Source organism: Moschus berezovskii, chromosome 1 (assembly GCF_049115385.1).
Source record: "Moschus berezovskii isolate FMDL1 chromosome 1, NW_MosBer_1.0, whole genome shotgun sequence".
Taxonomy (NCBI): Eukaryota; Metazoa; Chordata; class Mammalia; order Artiodactyla; family Moschidae; genus Moschus; species Moschus berezovskii.
In genome coordinates, this window is record NC_142460.1 from 4,130,687 (window position 1) to 4,146,991 (window position 16,305).

General features: G+C 51.1%; 1 protein-coding gene across 5 annotated transcripts in view; it reads left to right on the forward strand.

Annotated features, from left to right (window-relative positions):
• PCNT (pericentrin) overlaps positions 1 to 16,305 on the forward strand; it is a 108,777-nt gene that overhangs the window by 88,918 nt on the left and 3,554 nt on the right. For 4 of the 5 annotated variants that reach the window (XM_055415715.2, XM_055415751.2, XM_055415776.2 and 1 more), the window contains 7 exons: positions 432 to 1,025; positions 5,140 to 5,345; positions 6,093 to 6,195; positions 6,800 to 6,979; positions 12,895 to 12,993; positions 13,858 to 14,090; positions 16,110 to 16,186. In XM_055415715.2, the coding sequence (XP_055271690.2) occupies positions 432 to 1,025; positions 5,140 to 5,345; positions 6,093 to 6,195; positions 6,800 to 6,979; positions 12,895 to 12,993; positions 13,858 to 14,090; positions 16,110 to 16,186 (1,492 nt within the window). The remainder of the gene's footprint in view (positions 1 to 431; positions 1,026 to 5,139; positions 5,346 to 6,092; positions 6,196 to 6,799; positions 6,980 to 12,894; positions 12,994 to 13,857; positions 14,091 to 16,109; positions 16,187 to 16,305) is intronic. The other variant, XM_055415846.2, reaches the window with a different exon arrangement.

Sequence of the window (16,305 nt, forward strand, 5' to 3'; positions counted from 1 at the left end):
GTCAGGCCTGGGGCCCGGGCTGGGGCTGGGGCGGGAATCCCTGGGCATAGGCACGTGTGGCCCCCACTACCTCCACACAATCGCTTCTGCGAGGCCACTGCAGCTTCAGAGCCTTGTGGGCGCCCCGCCCATGTACCAAGGAGGCAGAGAGCCAGCGCCCCATGACAGCCGTGTGGCTGTGCATCAGGGATGTCCCCCAGGCCTGGAAGAGCTGAGCACCATGTGGGGTCCAGGGCTGCAGGTTTGAGGGGGAGGCAAATTGGGTGGTGGCCCTGTGCTCGGAAGAGCGCCTCATCCAGAGTCACAAGGTGGGCGGTTACTGCTCGCACTCCTTCACCCAAAGGAGAGCATCAGAAGCTCTGGCTGCGAAAACTGGCTAGATGCGGTTGCTCTTGGTTTGATCTTTCTCGCCTCACTGTTCCCTGGCGCAGGAGTTAAGGGCATCTTTGGAGCAGCAGTGCGCCCAGAGCAACCAGCTGTGCGTGGTGCTGAAACATGAGCAGACAGCGAAGGACAACCTGCGGCAGGAGCTGCAGATCGAGACGTCGCGCTGTGAGGCGCTGCTGGCGCAGGAACGCGGCCACATGGCCGAGCTGCAGCGGAGCCTGGAAGCCGAGCGGGACCGTGCGCGCGACCTGACGGAGGCCCTGCAGCACGAGCGCGTCCTGACGGAGCGGCTGAGCCGGCGGCCTCAGGAGAAGCCTGCGCACCAGGCGCTGCTGCAGAAGCTGCGGGCCCAGGAAGAGCATGTGCACGAGCTGGAGGTGGCGCTGGAGGCTGCGCAGCGGCGCGCCCTGGAGGCCGAGGCGCGCGTGCACCCTGAGGAGGTGGAGCGGGAGCAGGAGGTAAGTGCCGTGCCGAAGAGGCCTCCGGAGACCCTGCCTGGAATGCGGGAGAGGCCGGCGCGGGGCCAGGGACAGGTAGAGCAGGACGCATGCGAGGACACGAGGACGGGAGCAGAGCTGAGGCCCAACCGAGCGGACGCGCAGCCGTGGAGCAGGTGGCAGAGAGACAAGGAGACGCTGGTGAGCGCGCCGGTCCTGGTCCCAGGCTGCCCCTCGGCCTGGTCACTGCAGCCTTGTAGCAACTTGAGGTCAGGAGCTTGCGTCCTCCTACCTTCTTCTTTCCTGAGGTCGTTTTGGATCCTCAGGCCCAAGCAGTTCTGTGTGTCTCCGTGAATGGCTCTTTGGCTTCTGTGTTAAGATCCTTGGGATCTCGGTAGGAATTGCACTGAGCCTGCAGAGTGCTTTGGGGGTGTTGTCTCCTCAGCAGTGTTAGGTCTTCCCGGTGGAGAAATCTGAGGGTCTCATCTGTTGGCTCAGCTGCTTTATTTAGGTCCTTGTTTCATCACTTGAGGTGGTAAACCTTGCATTTCTTTTATTTGTTCCTAAATGGTATGTTTTGATGCTGTTACAAGTGGTGTTATTTTTCACTCCTGTTTTCAGATGGCTTGTTGCAACTGTGTAGCAATGCAGGTGCTTTCCATATTTTGATCTGGTGTCCTGCCACCTTGCTGAACGGGCCTATCCAGTTCAGTTCAGTCGCTCAGTCGTGTCCGACTCTTTGCGACCCCGTGAATCACAGCATGCAGGCCTCCCTGTCCATCACTTACTCCCAGAGTTCACTCAAACTCATGTCCATTGAGTCGGTGATGCCATCCAACCATCTCATTCTCTGTCGTCCCCGTCTCCTCCCGCCCCCAATCCCTCCCAGCATCAGAGTCTTTTCCAGTGAGTCAGCTCATCGCATGAGGTGGCCAAAGTATTGGAGTTTCAGCTTGAGCATCAGTCCTTCCAATGAACACCCAGGATTGATCTCCTTTAGAATGGACTGGTTGGATTTCCTTGCAATATTTTTAATAGATTCTTTGGGATTTTCAACATTGAAGACGACGCTGTTTGCAGAGAGACATAGTTTTGCTTGTTCCTTTCCCACCTGGAAGCCTTCTCTCTTCTCTTTGCATGACTGCCCTGGCCAGAACCTACAGGGGTGCTGAAGCAGACGTGAGGGCAGGCGTCTAGCCCCGTTGCCAATCTTGGGGGAGCAGTCCATCTTTTACCACTGACTGCGATGGTAGTTGTTTGATTTTCTTGCTGCCTCTTATCAGAGGACGGCCCCTTCCATTTCTAGAGAGTATTGGACGTGCTCTTTCACTGTCTCTTGAGATTTAGGGCTTTTGTGCTTCCGTTGTGCTTCTGAATTTATTGATTTTCATATTTTCAGCCATCCTGGCCCTCTTGGGCTGCATTCCTCTTGAGTTTGGTGTATGTGCAGTACTTCGTTGCTCAGTCGTGTCTGACTCTTTGTGACCTTATGGACTCCAGGCAGGAATATCGGAGTGGGTTGCCATATACTCTTCCAGGGGGTCTTCCCAGCCCAGGGGTCAAACCCAGGGCTCCCACATTGTATGTGGATTCTTTACCCTGGTGGCTTAGACAGTAAAGAATTTGGTGTATAATTCTTTTTAAATTAGTGCTGAATTCAGTTTGCTAGTATTTTGTTAGGGATTTTGCATTTATATTTATGAGCAATATTGTTCTGTAGTTTTCTTCTGTTTTTGGTTCTGGTATCAGGAAGGTCTTGGCTGTGCAGAGTGGATTTGGAAGTGTTCCCTCCTTTATCTTTTGGATGGATCTTAATTTTAGATACATTATATGTCCACCAAAAGTATTTGTTTCTGAGGATATTATATTCTGTGTTTTCTCATGAATTTATTATTATTTTGTTCTTTTTAAAAATATTTTTTAAAACTTTGAAAAAAATTACCTTTATTATTTCTGTCTTTGTGTTTTGTCAAATTCTAAAAACGTTTTAAAACGCACGAGGAAAACCAATGGCCTGGTCTTTTTAACAGTTCAGTTCAGTTCAGTCGCTCAGTCATGTCCGACTCTTTGCGACCCCATGAATCACAGCACGCCAGGCCTCCCTGTCCATCACCAACTCCCGGAGTTCACTCAAACTCATGTCCATCGCGTCGGTGATGCCCTCCAGCCATCTCATTCTCTGTCGTCCCCTTCTCCTCCCACCCCCAATCCCTCCCAGCATCAGAGTCTTTTCCAGTGAGTCAACTCGTCACATGAGGTGGCCAAAGTATTGGAGTTTCAGCTTTAGCATCAGTCCTTCCAATGAACACCCAGGATTGATCTCCTTTAGAATGGACTGGTTGGATCTCCTTGCAGTCCAAGGGACTCTCAAGAGTCTTCTCCAGCACCACGGTTCAAAAGCATCAATTCTTTGGAGATCAGCTTTCTTCACAGTCCCAACTCTCACATCCATACATGACCACAGGAAAAACCATAGCCTTGATTAGACGGACCTTTGTTGGCAAAGTAATGTCTCTACTTTTTAATATGCTGTCTAGGTTGGTCATAACTTTCCTTCCAAGGAGCAAGCGTCTTTTAATTTCCTGGCTGCAATCAGCATCTGCAGTGATTTTGGAGCCCAAAAAAATAAAGTCTGACACTGTTTCCACTGTTTTCCCATCTATTTCCCATGAAGTGATGGGACCAGATGCTATGATCTTTGTTTTCTGAGTGTTGAGCTTCAAGCCAACCTTTTCACTCTCCTCTTTAGCCTGCCATAAAATGGTCAAAAAATAAATACTGGTGAGATATTCACACACTATTGAGTTCACTGATTTAAATTGCACAGTTCAGCAATTTTTAGTATATTCAGAAGTTGTACAGGCATCACTCAGTTGATTTTAGAACATGTTCATCTCCCAGGATGAACCTGTGAGCAGGCACCCCAGCCTCGGCACCTGCTGACTTGACTGACTTTCCGCCCCTTCTGGACGGTTCATATCAGTGAATCATATGGTGTGTAGCCTTCTGTGTCTGGCCCCGCCGTGGTGGTTTCCAGGTTCACGTGTGTTGTGTGTGAGTAATTCATAGTGTTTCTTGCGGGGTTAGACAGCCTTGAACTTAGTCATGTTTCATCACTAGAGATCTTGGCAGTGGAGGGGTCCTCTGGGGCTGTGGCAGAGGGCAGAGCCTGACCAGGGCTTTTCCTGATGGAGGACCTGAAGTCATGGCCCTTGGTTGGGGTTTGGTCATTCGGGGCCCCCAGAGCAAGTTCCAGGTTTTGTGCATGTGCGGGCTGTCTCCCCAGGAAGAGGGATTTGTCATCTTCACCTGCTTCTCAAGGGGCTTCCCAAACCTTATTCAGAGACTTCTGCTAAATCTCTTTATTTTGTTTCTTTTATTAATTTTTTTAAACATGTGATAACGTAGTTACTTAAAAAGTAAATACAAAGTGTTTTCCGAGTTAAATTATTAACTGTCCTTTACAATGTGATTCATGGGGTCGCAGAGAGTCGGACACGACTGAGCGACTGAACTGAACTGAACTGAACAATGTACCTTGACATGTATTTTTTATTAAGAACTGTGTTGTTGTTCTGGTGTTATTTTTACTGCAGGCAGTTAACTTGATCCAGATTATGGGGTCTTTTACTGGCCATAATGGCCCAGGCTTCTGATAGTTACTTCAGGGTCAATTTAAATTTTTTTTTAAAAGTAAATTGGCAGGTCCCTCAGTTTTGTTCCTTTTCCCTCATTTGGAAAATCAATAAAGACTGGCGTTTCCTGAGGAGGCGATGCTGGGGAGGATCGGGAGGTGCTGAGTGGAGAGTAGGCCCAGCCCATGTGCTGGCCTGATTTGGGGCGGGCCAGGTCTGCACCTTCTCTGCCCGGTCCTGCCCCGCTGTCTTTGGTTCCCCGGAGCCTCCCTCCCTATGCCTCCTCCCTTGGGCACTGGTCCTGGGCACCAGGCAGGAAGTGGCCTGGTTCCTCCACAGAGGAGGGCAGGTCACAAGAGGGTGGCAGCCTCATGACCCACCCTGGCCTCTTGTTGCTGGGGTGCCTGCAGAGGCAGAGGGGTGCTTGGGCTGTGGTTCCCCTCTACCACCACCCCCATGTGCGTCCCATCCTGGGCCCTGTGCAGGGGTCCTCGAGGCCTGCTGCGCAGCTTGTCTGGTTCAGGGCCATCCTCCCTGACTCCTCCCCCGACTCAGTGTGGTGCCCAGAGTCTGCCTAGAGCACGTCCTGATCGGTTCGGGCCGGGAGGGCAGCCTCTGCGCTGCACCCTGGGTCCTGTCTCTGCCCTGGGCCATGTGTGAGGTTGCTTCCTTGCCCACAGCGGGAGCTGGAGCTGCAGCACCAGCGGGATGAGCACAAGATCCAGCAGCTGCAGCGGACCGTGCAAGAACTGCAGGCGCGGGTGGCGCTGCCAAGCGCGGAGCCAGAGCGCCTCCGCGAGCAGCAGCGGGGCCTGGAGAAGGTGCGGCAGCAGCTACTCTGTGCCGCGGGGCTTCTCACCAGCTTCATCAACCAGACAGTGGACAGGTAAGTGGCTCAGGGCCCACCCCATGCTGCCTAGCATCTGTGGTGCCCAGAAAATCCTGCATTTGGGGCATGCCTTTGATTGAAGTCCAGGTTTTAATGAAACAGACTCTCTCATCCCACGTGTGTGGATAAATTCATCCACAGTGTTCTCCTGAACGCTGACCACAGGATATGGGTTTTGCCTTCTGACATGACAGACGACTGGGTCTCTCCACACCCCTGTATGAGTACTCCCCACCCAGAGGGTCTGGCCCAAACCCAGCGCTCCAGGGTGGGGTGGTGCCCCGTGTCTGTGCAGGGTTTGCCGTGCCTGAGGCCCTGGGGCCGCTGCGCATGGGACCGGGATGCCTCTGCCTTGTCGATGACCCGAGACCCTGTTGTTTGGTGGGAAAGAACATTTATTTGCCCTTTTCTGAGCACACAAAAGCTCAGCCACTACAGCCTCTCTCCTGTAACTGAGTTTAGTTATTGGCGCGGTGAAGTCTTGCTTAGAATAGCTGATCATCTCTGAGTAGCCGACTCAGAGTCCCAGTAGAGAGCAGCAGGGGGAGAGGGACACACTAGCCTCAGAGGTTAGTGGCCAAAGGTTTCTGGCTTCACAGACCGCGCCCCCCCAAGGCTGCACTGTATCCTGGCTGCCACAGTCACTGCGGAGCACCCTGGGTGCTGTGCGGGGAACCTGCCTCGCTTTGGGTGTCTGCCCCTGGGAGCCTTGTGCACCCACTGAGTGTCTGTGTCCCTCTCCAGGACGATCAGCGATTGGACATCGTCGAACGAGAAGGCAGTCGCGTCTTTGCTGCACACGCTGGAGACGCTGAAGTCTGAATTGGGCACGTCCAGCTCCTGCCGGGTGAGACCAGGTTTCTTGTTCACTGTGGCTAGTCCTGCCTACCCCCTGTCAGCCTGTTTTATGGTTGGCTGAGGGCCCTGTCCATGGTGCCCATGGTGGCTCTGGTCAGTCCTGCTCTGTGGCTGGCGGCCCAGCCCATCTGCTGACCCTGCACTTGTGCTGAGACCCTGGGCTGAAGTCGAGCTGCCCATCAGCTGTGCAGGGGGCCTTCAGGAGTCCTGACTGCTGCTATGAATTCCTGACAGAGTTCTGGGACAGCTAGGACAGTGCAGGCAGCAGGAGGGCTGACCCGCCATGCCCACCAGCCTGGAAAAAATGAGCCCGTCCTGAGGGGCCCTTGGGGATGAGCATGCTCTTCCCACTGCCCTTTATGCGCTACCCCTGACAAAGGCGCTGACGAGTGGGTTGTGTTTCCTAACATGCTTCCCCGGCCGATGCCCAGAGGAATGTGACTTGATGCACTCTGCCCAGTGCCTCAGACTTGCCACCAAACGCAAATATGTTTAAAGTTAAAATCCCTGGAAATAGCCAGCAATGCAAGCCACGAATAGTGTGCATGCCTTTTAACTAAACACTTGAACTCTGATCTTGTTTTCTCCTCAAGAAGAAAACAGCGGCGGAGCTGCAGATCCAGCTGGTGGACGTCCTGCTGAAGGACAATGAGTCCCTGAGCAGAGCGCTCAGCACAGTGATGCGGGAGAAGGCAGAGCTGTGCAAGGCCTTATCACGGCTGGAGAGGGCACACCGGGCCCCGAGGACCTTGCAGGACGGCTGTACTCGCAAGGTATGCTCCAGGGGCCCCGGAGCCCTCGGGCTGCGCCCGGCACACTGACTGTTCACAGACAGTCATGTGTGCACACCCATGTGACCCTCCTCAGGAGATGGCGTCTGGCACCTGCTCATGAAAAGAAATTTCGACCAAGAATTGAATAATCTGATGAATTTTATTAGAGTTTTATTTGACTTTTGTCTAGTGAAAATAATAGATAATTTTCCTGGTTGTGTCATTTGATAGACGCTTTCTCAGGAGTGCCTTGTTTTTTTTCTTTTTTTATATTTAGGTGTCCTGTTGGCAATTTGCTTCTATTGCTTTTTCTTTTTTAAACAATGGAAATATTTCCAAATTATTTTATTTACCTTCAGTTAACTCTGCCTCTTGGTAGTGTGATGGACGGGTCTCTAAGTGGGATCAGGGTCTGGGGCTTTTGAGGGGCCATTGGCTTCTTCTGGAAAGCACTGGAGGCCCATTAGGTTGAGAGTCCACAGCTCAGTCCCATCCATTATTGAGCGGCTCTGCCTGGCACGAACGTGCCTCAGCTTATGAGTGTGGACACGGGTTCCTTTCTCCGTGTAAATACCCAGCTGGGGCATTGCTGTGTCCAGTGGTCACTGTGTGTTCAGTGTCCAGAGCTTTCCAGAACAGCTGCATTTCATTGAGGGTTCCAGCTTCTCTGCCTCTTTGCATTTAGTATTTTACCTGTCATCTCGGCAGAATGCTGATAGATGTGACGTGGTGTCTGAAGATCTTCTCTGGAAAAGTGACCATTAAAGTCTTTTGCCTCTTCTTCAGTTGGATCATATGTTTTCTTACTGTTGAGTTTTGACAGTTCTTTATATGGTCTGGATATAGCTCCTTTGTCAGAAATATAATTTGCGAATATTTTCTCCCCATCTGAGTTTGATCTCCTGTGTTGTGTCCTTTGCAGAACAAAAGCCTTTAATTTTGATGCAGTCCTGTATCAGTTTGTTCTTGCATGGGTCCTGCCAAGAGTCGTAGAGTTGTTCTTTTTATGTTTAGGTCCATGATCTGTTTTTCTGTTCGTTTTGTTTTGGTTTGAGGATAGGTAGAGGCCTGTTTTACACCTGCTGATACCTGAGACCCCCACACACTTTGTTAACAAGATTCTCCATTCTCCCTGAGTTGTCCTTGTAACTGTGTCCAAAGTCATCCAACAATATTTTTGTCTTTATGTCTGGATTCTTTGTTCTGTCCCACTGGTCTATATGTCTGTTCTTCATCAGCTGCCTGATCATAATGTAGATTTATATTATGTAGAAAAGGCAGAGGAACCAAAGATCAAATTGCCAGCATCATTGGATCATAAAAAAAGCAAGAGAATTCCAGAAAAACATCTGCTTGTCTTTTATTGACTACACCAAAGCCTTTGACTGTGTGGATCACAACAAACTGTGGAAAATTCTCAGAGATGGAAATACCAGTCCACCTTCCCTGCTTCCTGAGAAATCTGTATGCTGGTCAAGAAGCAACAGTTAGAACTGGACATGGAACAACTGACTTGTTCCAAATTGGGAAAGGAGTACGTCAAGGGTGTATATTGTCACCCTGCTTATTTACATACAGAGTACATCATGCAAAATACCGGGCTGGATGAAGCACAAGCTGGAATCAAGATTGCCAGGAGAAATATCAATAACTTCAGATATGCAGATGATACCACCCTTATGGCAGAAAGTAAAGAGGAACTAAAGAGCCTCTTGATGAAAGTGAAAGAGAAGAGTGAAAAACCTGGCTTAGAACTCAACATTCAGAAAACTGAGATCATGGCATGTAGTCCCATCACTTCATGGCAAAAAGATGGGGAAACAATGGAAACAGTGAGAGACTTTATTTTGGGGGGCTCCAAAGTCACTGCATGTGGTGACTGCAGCCATGAAATTAAAAGACGCTTGTTCTTTGGAAGAAAAACTATGACCAACCTAGACAGCATAGTAAAAAGCAGAGACATTACTTTGCCAACAAAGGTCCATCTAGTCAAGGCTACAGTTTTTCCTGCAGTGATGTATGGATGTGAGAATTGGACCATAAAGAAAGCTGAGGGCTGAAGAACTGATGCTTTTGAACTGTGGTGTTAGAGAAGACTCTTGAGAGTCCCTTGGACTGCAAGGAGATCCAACCAGTCTATCCTAAAAGAAATCAGTCCTGAATATTCATTGGAAGGACTGATGCTGAAGCTGAAGCTCCAGTAATTTGGCCACCTGATGTGAAGAACTGACTCACTGGAAAAGACCCTGATGCTGGGAAAGATTGAAGGCAGGAGGGGAAGGGGACAACAGAGGATGAGATGGTTGGATGGCATCACCGACTCGATGGACATGAGTTTGAGCAAGCTCTGGGAGTTGGTGATGGACAGGAAAGCCTGGCGCACGCCATGGGGTCGCAAAGAGTTGGACACAGCTAAGCGACTGAACTGAACTGACTGATATTATGGTCAGGTAGTGGAATGCTCCTTTTTTTCCCTCTTTTTCAAATGGTTTGGTTAGGCTAGTTTCTCTGTTCTTCAATATAAATTTTAGAATCTTGCTGGTTGTTCTGACTGGGATTGCATTCTGTGCATCAGTGTGGGGAGACTTAGAAAGGTAAAGTGGTACAGCCACTTTGGAAAACAGCTGAGGCTGCAGTCTTCATCCTGCAGTCCTGCCTCTAGTGCTTCCCTCAGGAGAAATAAGAATACAAATATGTCCACATGGAAACTTGTGCCCAAGCTTTTTTATTGCCATTATTCACCCTTCCAATGTGGGAATAATCCAAAAGTTCATTAATTGATAAATGTGTAAGTAAAATGTGGTGTATCACATTTTATGGGGACTTGCCTGGTAGCTCACTGGTTAAAAAATCCACCTGCGATGCAGGAGACCCCGATTCGATTCCTGGGTTGGGAGGATTCCCTGAAGAAGGGATTGGCTACCTACTCCAGTATTCTTGGGCTTCCCTGGTGGCTCAGATGGTAAAGAATCTGCCTGCAGTGTGGGAGACCTCGGTTTGATCCCTGGGTTGCGAAGATCCCCTGGAAGAGGGCATGGCAATCCATTTCAGTATTCTTGCCTGGAGAATCCCCATGGACAGAGGAGCCTAGCGGGCTGCAGTCCATGGGATCACAAAGAGTTGCACACAACTGAGCGACTAAGGACAGCACACAACACATATCCATAAGTGGAGTATTATTTGGCAATAAATAGGAATAAAGGACTGATAGATGCTACAGTGTGGGTAAGCTTTGAAAACATTGTGACAGGTGAAAGAAGCCAGTTCCCTGAGATGACATTATGTGTAGGCTCCATTGGTACGAAATGCCCAGAACAGACAATTGCAGGGGCAAGATCGTTGGTTGTTAGTGGCTGGAGGGAGGCAGTGGGGAGTGAGTGCTGAGGGGACACGGTTCTGGGTGATGAAACTGCGACGTGGTGATGGTTGCACAACCCGAGGAATATACCAGAGCCAGTTCAGTTTCACACTTTGCATGCTGAGTCGCTTCAGTCATTCCTGACTCTTTGTGACCCCGTGGACTGTATCCCACCAGGCTCCTCAGTCCATGGGATTCTCCAGGCAAGAATACTGGAGTGGGTTGCCATGTCCAGGGGATCGTCCCAACCCAGGGATCGAACCTGTGTCTCTTATATCTCCTGCATTGGCAACCAGGTTCTTTACCACAGGTGCCAGTTCAGTTTCACCCTTTAAAAGGGTAAATTTTACATTTTGTGAATTATGAAGCAAATTTTTAATTAAACATTTGGACTGAATTGACATCTGTAACTGTACTTGAACTGTCTTGAATCTTCCCATCTGTGTACTTTCATGTCCATGTGTTCAAGTCTTTTAGAATTCTTTTCCTAAATGTGTTGTAGCTATCAACCTGCAGATCCTGTACACATCAGGTTAGATTTTTACGTAAAGAACTCATTTTTTAGGGGGCCGTTATAAACGGTACTTTTCAAGCTTTCTGTTTTCTGGGTGTTCGTGGCTGGTGTGCAGAAACGTGATTGATGTTCACAGACCCACATTGCGTTCTGCAGTCTTCTTAGCCTTACTGTTTAGCCTCGAAGCCTATCTGTAGGATCTTCTACCTGGGCGATCTTGTCATATGCGCATGGGAGCTGTTTCCTTCTTTCTACTTGGCATGGCTATGATTTCCTGTCCTTGCCCCTGCCAGGCTGGAGAGGACACCCAGCCCCATCCCATCCCAGGTGGAGCCTGTCTTCCCCTGGAGGACGATGCCCTGGGGTCAGTTTGAAGAGGCCCCCTCCAGTTCCTGGTTTGCTGGGACTTTTGTCATGAGTGGATGTCAGACTCTTGTCATGCTTTTTCTTCTTCTGTTGGTGTGATAGTTTGGTCTTTCTTGTTTAGTCTCTTAATATGGTGAAGTCCATTGATTATTGAGTGTGGACTCTCTCCTTGTTCCAGGAAATACGCGACCGGGTCACAATGTATTTTTCTCTCCATTTGCTGCTGCGTCTATTTGCTTACATACTGTTGTGCATTTCTGTGTCTGATTTCAGGAGGTATATTAATCTGGACAGGTTTTTTGTTGTCTCTGGTTTTGGCCTTATTGATGAGCTGGGACATTTTCCCTCCTCTTGTTTTTTGGAAGAGTATGTGGAGCTGGTGGTTATTTCTTCTTTAAATGTTGGTTAAACGCACCGTCTGTGCCTAGTGTCTTCTCTTTCGGAAGGTTTTAGTGATGTGTGTGCTTATTTCTGGTGCTGGGGCAGAGTGTCCTGTCAAGGCTGGGTGGGTCCTGTTGGCGTGGGGTCTATCTTTCAGTTCTGTCCAGTTCCACCCTGCTGGTGTGAAGCTCTGTGGAAGGCAGAGCCCTCCATGCTTATGAAGTGGGGCCCACCCACAAGCAGACCCACGGCTCTGCTCCTTGGCAGGAGGGGTTATAAGGCGAGGGCTGCCATGGGCAGAGTGCCTGGCTCTCTGTCCCTCTGGCTACTGCTCGGAGTATGTTTTGAGGCTTCTTGTTCAGGGCACCCTGGGTGGACTAAAGGCGTGGTCTCCTGGGATGCTTTTGTTTCTCCTGTGGAAGTTAGCCAATCAGGAAATTAAAGGAATGAGTGAGTCAGAGGTGGCTGGGGGCGAACTGACATGGGCGTCTCCTTCCTGTCAAGGTGGCCTCTGTCCCTGAAGCGTCTCCTTCCAAGGAGGCCAGGCTGTGTTAGAACCTTGAGCATGGTCTCTGCCTTCTGCCCAGCAGGGAGGTGGCACAGCTCAGCACCTGCCTCCTCCTGGTACTGCCCTGCATGGTGGGCCATGGCCAGGCTGCCATGAAGGCCGTGAAGGTCCTGAGCACAGGACCCCAGCACGGGCTCCCACTTACCCTCAGCCTGGGCAGCAGGAAGCTCCTGGCCATCTGTGGGGGCGGCCTTGACCCTCCCTGTGCGGTCCTCCTCCTGTCAGCAAGGTGTCAGGCTGTGCCGCCAATGTGGGACCATAGCCTGGTCACAATGTCCCCTCTTCACAGCATGGCCCCCCAAGGTGCCCAGGGTGTGTGGTTCCACAGGACTGGAACAGAGCCAGCTGTCTGCATCTGCCGGGAGTTGGCATTTCTAGGACCAGGGAGGATGAGAGTATCTAGTAGGCTTAAAGCTTTGAATTCTCAAATGTTGAGGATTTTGTTTTTGATAAAGATGTACCTTTTGTGTACTTCAGTAAATGGTGGGTCATAACCACCTCTGAGTGTTAATCGTCTTTTAATAATCACGTGACAGTTTGGGCGCCACTGAGAAGAGGCTGAAGTGGGACCCAGGTGGCTGGCACCCGCCCCAGCCCCCCCATGTCCAAAGGGCATGTGTGCAGGATGGCTCGGGGCTGGGAGCAGTCCCCACTGTGCTGTCAGATGCTTCTCGAGATGCTTTGCCGGGAGAACAACTGTATAGACACACCATCTGTGGTCCTTGCAGAGGTCAGACAAGTCTGCCTGGAAGCAGGACAAGATGGTCTCAGCAGGCTCAGCACGACACCCAGACCCAGCACTGGACGCCGGTGCCTGCAGTGCCAAGGTGAGCGCGAGCCCGAGGGCGGTGAGTGTGGGGACGCCATCTCCTGGCCACTTCTGACTTGTTTATGTTTTTAGGCAAGTTTTAAGTTCAGGACAGAATTGAAGGGACATTACAGAGACTGCCCACCCCCAGCCCCCGAACACCGTCCACTCCCGAGATGGTGCGTGTGCTGCAGTCCACAGACCCACGTTGTCACTCCGTGGGGCCACTCTTGGGGCGGTACTTGCTGTGGGTTGATGAGTATAAGACCACACGTGTCAGACAACAGTATCCCCCATGCCAGTGTTGTGCGGAGTGTTTTTACTGCCTTACAGAGCTTCCAGGCTCCACCTGTGGTGCCTCTTAAGATCCTGGGTTGGGGTGAAACCCCTGATGCCTTGAATCTCAGGGCATAGTGTCTGCAGTCTGAGAAAACCCTCGGCCTGCAGGTCACACAGCGTTTCTGACCATGAGGCCCAAGCTGTGGACCTCTCAAGGGAAGCCCCGTCAGGATAGGACACCGACCTCTGCCTGTGACCTTAGGATTCCCGCAGCCTCCCCTCCCTGGATGCCCACAGGTCTGGGAGCAGAGCTCCACCTTCCCCTAGACTGATGCATGATTGGTGGTTGATTCCTGGGGCCCTCGGGCTCTTCCAGTGCTGGTGAAGCAACATCTGCTCTGCATTTTGTCTGATGAACTAGAGGGAGCTCTGAACAGCAAGGTTGTTTCTGGTCACAGATGTCATGGGAGCCAACTCCTGTGATAATTTTCTGAGGAGAAAGTCTGGTTCTTTTAAAGCACCTGGTGCAACAGCTGTGCTGTGGAGACTTCTGAGGAGGATGTCTTTGTCCTGTGACCAAGTTTCACTGTTTTTTTTCTTTTAGATGGAAAAGTTGTACTTGCGTTATTTGAGAGCAGAGAGCTTTAGAAAAGCCCTGATTTATCAGAAGAAGTACCTTCTGCTGCTCATCGGTGGCTTCCAGGACTCTGAACAGGAAACCCTGTCCATGATCGCCCACTTGGGGGTGTTCCCTTCCAAAGCAGACAAGAAGGCAGTGGAGTCCCGCCCCTTCACCAGGTTCCGCACAGCCGTCAGGGTGGTGATCGCTGTCCTAAGGTACTGCCTGTCTGCTGGGGTGAGGTCCTTCGGTCTTTTAAACTCTATAGTTGTTTCCTTTTAAGATGAAAACATTTGAGGCCTTAAAATGTAAATGACCTTTATCTTCTGGAAACTACGTTGTGCAGAGCTACACCTTCTAAGACAGAAGGGTGTAAGGCTGCCTTTTTATTATAAAACAAAGCCTTCCCCTTAACGGGACTCTTGTGATGACAGTCTGATCATGCTTAAAACTGTATTTCACTTCTTTGCATTTCAGTTTCTTATATTTTAGTCAAATCTGTGTTACATAAAGGTCGCCATGTGCACAGGAAGACGTGCCCCCCCACCCAGGGTGGCATGTTCCAGCCCTCCCCGTAGACAAGCTCTGAGCCTGCACTGTGGGCAGGGGGTGCCCCTGCCTCTGAGTGTCCACCTACCTGGCCCTGTCCAGCCTCCAGTGTGTGCGCAGGAGGCACTTTTGGAGTGAGGTGGACGCCCTGGTGTGACGACAAGAAATCTTGACTGTTTCACAATTTATAGTGATGAAAATCTATTTCATTTTATAATTTTAATATCTGCTGTATTTCTAAGAACGTCTGTTCTACTAAGAACTGTGCATCTGTGTCTGCTCTGTGTTGCCCACAAAGGTGCCTCTTCTAGGCCACACTCACCTGTCTGCAAGAAGGGGTGCCACGGGGTGAGCAGGGCACCCTTGGCTCTCTCCTGGACTGTGCAAAGATCAGGGGGTCCCAAGGCCCTCAGAGATGCAGCACCCCAGCCCGTTTAGCTGCACACCTGCTGGGAGCCCCCCGTGGGAGTGGGGGCCTCCCTCTGAGGGCAGACCCTCCACCCACCTGACTGTCACTCCGAAACCCATCTGTCATATATTTTTGGAGAGCCCACCCTGAGCCAGGAAGGTCACATGTGGGTGGGGGTGACCAGATGGTCCGTCTTCCGGTCAACACACAGCAGTGTCTCGCAGCCTTGGGACCCAGCAGCAGCAGTGCTGTGGGGGCGCTGCCAGGGCTCATCGAGGAGAGGGGTCTCGGGCCCCCCACACCGCTGCACCTCTGGTCCCATGAATGGATGGATGCATGGAGAGCGAGAGGCCATCAAGTGCATTAGTGATGGAAGAGGGCGCAGGGAGCCAGACAGACCCCGAGCTGGCGGGGCTGGGAGCGGAGGGCGGGGCGGGGGCTCGGGGCGGGGCTGTGACTGGAAGGGCTGGGAGTTGGGTGGGGCATGGGGAGGTGCTGGCGACTGCCTGGTTGGGGCTGGGGGCGGGGCTGTGATCAGACAGGCGGGGTGGGGGGTGGGGCTGGGAGCGGCCTGGGGAGGTACTGCCGGGGTGGGGGCCGTGCTCTCACTACAGGGTCTCCGTTCAGTTCAGTTCAGTCTCTCAGTTGTGTCCGACTCTTTGTGACCCCATGAATCACAGCACGCCAGGCCTCCCTGTCCATCACCAACTCCCCGAGTTCACTCAAACTCATGTCCATCGAGTCGGTGATGCCCTCCAGCCGTCTCATCCTCTGTCGTCCCCTTCTCCTCCTGCCCCCAATCCCTCCCAGCATCAGAGTCTTTTCCAATGAGTCAACTCGTTGCTTGAGGTGGCCAAAGTATTGGAGTTTCAGCTTTAGCATCAGTCCTTCCAATGAACATTCAGGATCGATCTCCTTTAGAATGGACTGGTTAGATCTCCTTGCAGTCCAAGGGACTCTCAAGAGTCTTCTCCAACACCACAGTTCAAAAGCATCAATTCTTCGGCGATCAGCTTTCTTCACAGTCCAACTCTCACATCCATACATGACCACAGGAAAAACCATAGCCTTGATTAGACGGACCTTTGTTGGCAAAGTAATGTCTCTACTTTTTAATATGCTGTCTAGGTTGGTCATAACTTTCCTTTCAAGGAGTAAGCGTCTTTTAATTTCATGGCTGCAATCACCATCTACAGGGTCTGGTCAGAGCTAAATGTTCTCGGTTCTTTGAACCCCGGCTTTGCTCTAGTTTTCAGTGTTTTTCTTCCTTTTTTTGTAGGTTACGCTTTTTGGTTAAGAAGTGGCAACAAGTAGATGGCAGAGGAGCCCTAGCACCAGGCCAAGCACTGCACCCAGGTACCTCTGACCCCAGATGTTTCAGTAGCGGGGTTCCTTCTCAATGCCAGGTGGGAAGACACAAAGCTCAGTGAGAAACCAGCGACTCAGCCAGTACACTTGTCCGGAGGCACAGGGAT